At 35.4% G+C, this 8,338-nt stretch overlaps 1 protein-coding gene across 1 annotated transcript; it reads right to left on the bottom strand.

The window, feature by feature from the left end:
- Window positions 1–3,851: 3,851 nt before the first annotated feature.
- Window positions 3,852–8,136, bottom strand: LOC122032426 (amino acid transporter ANT1-like). Its single transcript, XM_042591717.1, has 3 exons — window positions 7,757–8,136; window positions 5,860–6,522; window positions 3,852–4,578 (listed from the first exon to the last, which is right to left on the bottom strand). The coding sequence occupies exons 1-3, from the start codon at window positions 8,000–8,002 to the stop codon at window positions 4,177–4,179; spliced, it is 1,311 nt and encodes a 436-aa protein (XP_042447651.1). The 5' UTR covers window positions 8,003–8,136; the 3' UTR covers window positions 3,852–4,176.
- Between the last annotated feature and the right edge of the window lie 202 nt (window positions 8,137–8,338).

Here is an 8,338-nt window from a genome sequence, read left to right as displayed (position 1 = left end):
GGGCTTGGAATATTTTTTAAGTGGGTACATTATTTATTTTAGCAAGGTTAATTATAATGTTAATTTTAATGTGAGATGTATGGGAAATTATTTAAGTGGTTATATAATGTTAATTAAAAAGTGAGATGGGAAATTATTTTTTAAGTGCTGACGTGATTTATTTTAGCAAGATTAATTATAATGTTAATTAAAAAGTGAGATGGGAAATTAGAAGTCTAATTAATTCCATCCGATTCATCTTTTTACTTCACACAAAAAAAAATTATATATATTTTAAACTTTTTTTACTTTATCAAAATTAATATACCGAAGTAAAATATTATTAAAATTAATAGTAAAACCCTTGTTTTTTAAATTCCGAAGTAAAAAATAATATTTTACTTCATTAGTATTATTAACGAAGTTGATTGTTATATATTACTTCGTAATAAACAATCGCCGAAGTAAAAAGTGGCGAAGTAAAAAGCCAAAATTCTACTAGTTCAGCCGGATTGGAAGCTACGACTCCGCCAAAGATCTCTGGAAGAAATTCTTAGAGCTTCATGAAAGTACCTCGGAATTCAAATTGGCTAAACGAAAATCCTCCGAAGTCAACTGACGAACCTCCAGATGAACAAGGGAGAGAAGCTAACCCAACTCCACACAAGAATCAAAGACCTGATCACCCAGCTCAACAACCACGGAGAAAAAGTAACAAATCGTGACTCCTTAAGGTACACACTTAATTCCTTTCCGAGAACTCAAGAATAGTCAGTCTTAGTAAATACTTACTACATCTCTAAGAACTTTGAGGTATATATTCTTGAAAGTTTATTTTCAACTTTTGAACTTCACGAGTCAAGAAGGATGAATCAGACGTCGACAACTCCTTCGACGACAATGAAACAACATACATGGTAAGGAAATTCAAGAAATTTTTTAAAACTAATAAGTTTAATCAAGTGCAGGCAAAGAAAAGAAGAGCAAGAAAGGTAAGATGTTATAACTGCAATGAAGAGAGACACATTAAGGATGACTACCCAAAACTGAAGAAGAAAAACAAGAAGGGACCAACCACAACAAAGCACAAAATCCTAAAAGCAACGTGGGACGAGTCGTCATCAGAGTCAGATCTAGAGAAGTACGCTAGACTTACACTGATGGCAAGCCACCAGGAGGAGAACATAGATGAAGGGAGAGGTTCCTCATAGGAAAGTAGCAGCGAGGAGGAAAAAATAAATTTCAAAATAGATCTGGTAAGTGATGTATATTTACTACCCTCTCTAACCAGTTATATTCAGGTATTAAATCTATGATGAGATCCCTATGTAAACTAAAAATGAAAAATATTAATTTAAAAAAGAAAGTTTTGGAATTAAGAACAATCTTAGTAAAAACATGCCCCCTAAAAATGTATGATAAATTAAAAGATGAAAATGAAAAATTAAATGACTAAATTGAAAAATCAAGAAACTTGCATATGATAATCAAAATATCTAGAAAAAGTATAGAAACTTAAATTAGTATCTTAAATATCATAAGGATCAAATTAGAAAAATATCACAGAATTATGTTCCTAGAAAGTTTTTGATAAATCCGATAGAAAGGAATCTGTTTTGGGTTCAAAAATCATGCTTAAATTAAAATTATCTTTTGATGCATGATCTGTTAAATCTAGGGATTTCAAAAAAAAAAAAAATATTTAAATTCTTTAAGAGACTTTATCTATAAGTGGTTGATGCTCCAATAACCAAGAAGGTCTAGTGACTCGCCATAGCCTAGAAGTCAATTACTGAATTGAATGTTTAATTGATTTACTATGAAACATTTAACTAATATTTTAAATTGTTTATTAAAATTTCTATTAGAAAATTTTCTATGAATTAATTATCAAAATGCAAGTTTGTTTTATGTGAAATTTTTTCCTAAAATTCAAATTTTTACCCTTGTTAAATCTTGTTAATATTTAAAAAATTTTCAAAAAAGCAACCTTGTTAATAAAACCAGAATTCTTAAAGCTTAACCTTTCATTTTTTCCGCCCTTAAATACTATATTTACCTTTTCTAAAATCATTTTTAAAAGTACCCCATTTTTTACTATGATCAAAAGAATGAGTAGTGAAGATTAAGTCTAAGGGAGGGTAGTTAGTACATATTTTTAAATTTTTTGTTCTCTTTCAAAAATTATAACTGTTATTTTTTAAGTTTACCCTAACTTAACTTGGATTTGCTCACATCAAAAATGAGAGATTGTTAATATCCCAAGGTAGTTTTGATATGATCAACCAAGTCAGGTTATGTCATGTTGGTATTTAACCCCTATGTTTAAGTGTGCAGGAACTTAGGAGCACAGAAAGTCGAGCGAAAGACATAACTAGCGAGAAGGACGGCACGGAAGAGAGCCGACGGGTTCGGTGCATCTAAGGGACGAGGTGCTGTGAAAGAGTGTGCGGGCAGACGAAAAGGAGACGCACGACGTTTTTGAGGGACAAACAACCGGAGCAGAAGATTGCTCGAAGGTCGGAAATTGGATTCGGGTGAGCGCTATTCCAGATAGCTGAGATCACCCAAGCGAGCGGAATCGGAGTGGAAGACCCACACCCAAGCGAGCAGAACCAGGCGCCCGGAATCCCTCGGGGTGCCCGGAGTTGAAAACTTAGCCAAACTCTACGTGGCACGAGCCGTCGCGATGGGGATAAAATCTTATCCCCCTCCAGGCGCCCCAAACAGGGCTATAAATATAGTCCTGATCCTAGTAGTCTAGAATAACTGATATACAAGTTTTTTTAAGTGTTCAACTACTTTGTGTGCTTCCAATGCTTGTAAGAGGCTTCTCCGCCTACGACGAAGGAAGAATTTGAGTAGTGCTTCAGAGTCTTGGATTAACAACCTTCCCGGTTGTAACTAAGTAAAAAATTGGTAGCCTCTTATTTTTTTGATTTATTAATTATGTTTATACAAGTATATCATTATTTCAAAAGATCGAAAAAGGTTTGTTTGTTATTATTGTGTAGACAATTCACCCTCTCTTGCCGGCTACACCGATCCTATCACAAATGTCTCCAAACATCCGTAGTTTTTCCTTCAAATAGGATTTACAATTAAAGGATGCTAGATGTCTTGGCCGTCTGCCGTAAAATGCTTCCCGATTTACCCTGACGATCGGTGAAAAACTTCTATGGGGCCGAACTGATCATCCAGACTCGATATTACTCAACTTAGTTAATCATTTTTTTTGTTTGAACAAAAATCAAATGAGCATTTTTTTAAATCATCAAAGGCATCCCATTTTAATTTTTATGAAAAAGGCACCCCCACACCACTATTAAGTGGTGCATAATTATCTAATTATCCTCTATTCAATATTATTCTCATTATTATCTCCCACTTAAATTCTAAACCGATTGGACCGCTGTAATAGTTACGAAACTATAGCAGATACACATGTTGGAGCAACTACAATTTTGAAACTATATAAAGTAAATGTTAGATGAGTAAGTCGAATCCGCATTGTAGTAGCTACGGTTTAGTAACTATTACAATGTGAATATTAAATGAGCACATCGAATCCATATTGTAGTAGCTACAATTTCACAGTTGTTACAACTAGAATGGTTGGTGAACAGGATTGAATTCACATTGTAACAACTACGAAACCGCAGCTGCTACAATATGAGTATTTTTAAACATGTTAAGTATGAATTGTAGCAACTACAATCTCGTAGTTATTATAATGCACCCGACTGGTTTAAAATTTAAATAGGAGATTTAGGCGGAAGGTAATCATAAATAGTTGAATAATTGTACACGACTAGGATAGAATGCTAAAAATCAAAGTGTGATGTCCTGTGATGATTTGGAAAAAAACAGAGTGCCTTTTGACTTTTGCCCATCTTATTTCTCTCTGTAATCAATAAAAACAACCAAGAACACATACAGTTCATTGGATAAAACTACAATGCAGTGCATTATCAGCAGTTTAAGCAAGCTATGGAAACACTAAGACATTCATTAAGAAAGGAATCAAGTTGAAAAGGAAGAACAGCTTATCATTTATCTGCATAGAATAATTTACCAAAGTTATTCTGCTGCATCTTGAAATTTAATACATAGGATAGTCCCCTGCCATCTGAAACACTCTAGTCTCAAAGTGATTGTCGACTTAAGGATCTATCCATGGCTTTGTTCGCCGAGATTTCAATTAGACAGGTTGCCTGCGATCGCATTATATGTTCCATGCACAGCGAAGGCCACACCAACAAGAACTATACCATAATCCAATATTTTCTGCCATAGCCGCATTTCAGAGCCAAGAAAAATGAGGTGAAATGAAGCTGGTAAAACAAACGAAAGTAACGCGCAGATGGTGCTACCGACGAAGGAGACAAAGTTTCCAAAACCTGGAACAAAAGAAGCCAATACGCACAGCATTATAAGCACAATTATACGGCTCCCATGGAAAAATAACCACTCCCCAAATGGTGCACTGTGACTAAGCTTCTGAAACCATTTTCTTGACCTCAGCTTTGTCTCGATGATTTCATTAATTGGGTGTGCCATTATCGGGAACGTGAATGCTAGACCAATACATAGACCAACCTGTCGGACACAAGTTAAAAGAGGTTCAGAAATCATCTATCTTTGATACAGGCACAGAACTACATTCCTGTAAGGCAAATCAAATTAGATTACATCTTTCTTTTTGCTACTTCAGTTAGTATTAAGTGAGACTTCCATTTCATTTTCTAATAGGCCTAAATTAAAATATTGAGGGATTTTACGATATTAAACCTTTAGTTGGCTCATTGGATGAAACATAAAAGGGTCAATTAAGAGTACAGCACTAAAATTAAGTATTCTATCTCAAGCTAGGTTTGGCAATTCAAAACTTTACTGATGTTAACACCGTCTACTATTATTTGAAGTTGGTTACACAAACTGCAATGCTTGCTTTTAAAGAACAAAATTTCAATTTCAATCTGCAATAATTCCTCTGTGTCTTTTATTAGAATTTTCATGTCAACTGTAGTTAAATACCATATTGTTCATACTCAACTACAAGTATGCAACACTGTGAATCCAAGTGTCTGACATAATTTTTTTTGAAAAACTTTACATGTGAGTTTGATATCATCAGTATCCAACATGAGTAGATGAAGAATCAAAGTATCAAAAGTCAAATACTCATCTATTTCATTTGAGTGCTGATGCCAAATTATAAACAGATGTAGTTAATTTTTTTCAAACATAGATTGGAAACTTTATTACACCTACATGGTATTCATCTTCAGCTTGTAAAAGCATCGGAATTACTCAGGCAGTTAGTGCAAATTAAGCATTTCAATCTACTTCTTCAATCATTATCAAAGAGCACTTCAACCAGTTAATTAGAACCTCAGGCTCAGCCTTTTGGAATATCGCTTGTTACTCAAACCTACAGAGGGATAGTCACTTCATTAAGTTTGCTACATGCAACAGTGACCAGCTTAAGGGATAGTAATATTGTTTGCTAATCACCAAAGAACTTGATCCATGAAATTTGGAATTACTCAAAATTTTCTTTTGTGCATATGATGGTTACATCGAGATAATAGAGTATAAACTTACATGCCACCTACTAACTGTGAAGAAGTGTACTAAAACTTTTTGTTTGCGTATTTTTTAATCCACAAAATTTTAGTAAACTATTCAATAATGTAGAAGGTCCATAACCACTTGTACCAGTTTTTCTACCAATTCCATATACAGAATACAGATACAAAACAAAGAAGTTCAAGATGTGTGTGTGCATATGCATCTTGAAAATGATCCGTGCTCCTAAAAATGTTCATATTGTAATTTGTGATCATAACGGCAGAAGAAATGATAAATCCAACTAACCTTTACTGCGATACCGGACCAATTGTCGAGAAGGTTAAGTGTTATTATATCTTTGGTCTCCTCTCCATATGCTAAGTAACCGAATATTCCAAAACATATATAGGCAACCATAATGCCAGTAAATGCCTGCAAAAGCACCAAAGGAAACTTCCTCTTCTCAGCCATTGAGGCCTCCAATGCTAATGTCATGCTGAAGCCCTCAAAACAAAAAACCGCCACACCTCCAGCAAATGGTAATCCCCAAGGACCATTAAAAGCAGGCCTTTTCGCAAAGGATTTGTCGAATCTTTGAAAGTCTTCTGTGATGACTATTGCCATAGCAAGAACATTGCAGATATCAGCAAAAGCACTGAACGGTGCAAGGGAAGAAAGAGAACGGATAAAGGAAAGGGCAATTTCTAGGGGAAGAAATAGAGCAAAAATGAAGACAACAGGCATAATAGTATGATCCTCTGTTTTAATTGCCATGAAAATAGATGAAAGATTTTGGCCAATGAAGACTACATAAGCAATGGAGCCACCAGTTTGGGCAATAAGGATAAGAAATTCAGTTACACAACGCCCGATTGACCCAAAGGCTTTTGCTCCCAAATCGCCATAATTCAGTGCATGTGGAAACTCATTTGTTTCTTCTTTTTCTTCTAGTTTTTGTCTACATTGTACCTGTAGAAACATGAAGATGATCCAGTTTAAAGCACATTAAAAAATTTTTTGATAAATCTGTGGAATCAATTATAATATCTTTCTTTTAGAAACCTGAAGACAGGAAACAAAAAGCATACAAACTTCAGCAGAAAAAAGAAGTCTACTTTTCATTCTAATTGTAGATACAAAATCTCTAAAACATAGAAGAAAATTCCTTATATTTATCATTGCAGATAAAAGAAATTTTGGCACAGTTTCCAACATGAGATCAAAAAATTCACATAGTTAATTAGAATATCATATGTCTGGCGTCTAATATCACAACCAAGTCCGGTCATAGAAAGCTAATTGTGCATTAAAGCAGTGCAGCACTGCAATAATGCAAAACTGCAAAAGAGATTAAATCAGATCTTTCTGTGATTTTATGAGTTTGCAACATTAAGGAAAGTAAATTCTTTGATTTGGTTAACCCGATTGACATGAAATTTATTCATTAAGAACTAATGGGTGTACCATATAGTGATGCACATAACTAGTTCTATTAAAACAAACAATGAAAACAGAACGCACAATGTTGAAGCCTCCTAAAATGAATACGTTTAGACACCTTGCCAGGAAGAATGGTCAAAACATATTGTTCTGGTAAATTACCAAAACTTGATACCAGTAACGCATAGAATGTTTCATCTTCGTATGCTTCATCTTCTTTTTCCTTCAACATCCAATCTATTATTGGCACTATGTATCGAAATGTCGGCACAATACTGAAGCAGTATCATCCCAATTAAAAACTGAAACTTTGGCATGGTTTGAAATTTTAAACCTTGGTGATATCAATCATTAAAGTGACCAACTAGTGCAAATTGTAACTTAAATTAGCTTCTTGATCTTCTACCCAAATTCTGCCTTGTTTATCTTTTCTATAGAAAGGAAAATGCAAACCAGACAATTGTACTAATTTGGTGCTTCAGGAGTACTAATGTTAGACCAAGTAGTTGTTTGTATCGAAAAACTATGGAAGAAACATGCAGTCGATATAGAAATTGGAACTGTAAGTTCCCACCAGGAAATCTCGCTTAAAAATCGATTTTGAAGCGATGATTAAAACACGGAGCAAATAAAATCAATATCTATTTGGGGATTTTATGTCTTTTCTCGTATTTTTCGCCCCAAATCATTATCTGGACATTGAATCAATGGGAAAAAGGACCGAAATCATCGTTAAAGGTGAGAAAGATTGCGATTTACTAACCAGAAGAAGCATGCAGTAAAACGCGGAAATCCCGGCGAGAGCGACGCCGATTGATCCGGCCAGCCATCCGGCGACCCGGAAGGCGTAGGGCAAACCCAGAACGCCCGTTCCCACGACAGACACCACGATGTTCCCAAGCGTCTGCGCCGCCGTCGCGCCGCCGCCAACCCCAGCCCTCCCGCGAGCTCCTGCAGACGAAGCGGCGTCGGTTGCCTCCAGCAGCGGGGCTCGCCCGCTCTCCCCCATCTCCGCCGACCTTGTCCGTCGTCAGAACCGACGCCGCGGCCGAGAGTTTCCCAGCAGCACTGAAATTCCTACGCCCAGCGGGCGGCCTCAAATGCCCTCCCAAACTTTGTAAAGAGAGCCATTTAATGATTGACATTCCAATCTTCCTTATTATTCCTTCTCCGAATAGAACTAAAATATATATCTAAAAAATTTGGTAATAAAAAATGTGCATGAGTCCTACTACTTGATTTTGACTTGACTTCGTGTAAATGCCATTATTCCTTCCTCTATATATATATATATCTTCCTTATTATTCCTTGTACGAATAGAAATAATATATATATATATATATA

Source organism: Zingiber officinale, chromosome 11A (genome assembly GCF_018446385.1).
Source record: "Zingiber officinale cultivar Zhangliang chromosome 11A, Zo_v1.1, whole genome shotgun sequence".
NCBI lineage: Eukaryota > Viridiplantae > Streptophyta > Magnoliopsida > Zingiberales > Zingiberaceae > Zingiber > Zingiber officinale.
This window is presented reverse-complemented; position numbering and strand designations above follow the sequence as displayed.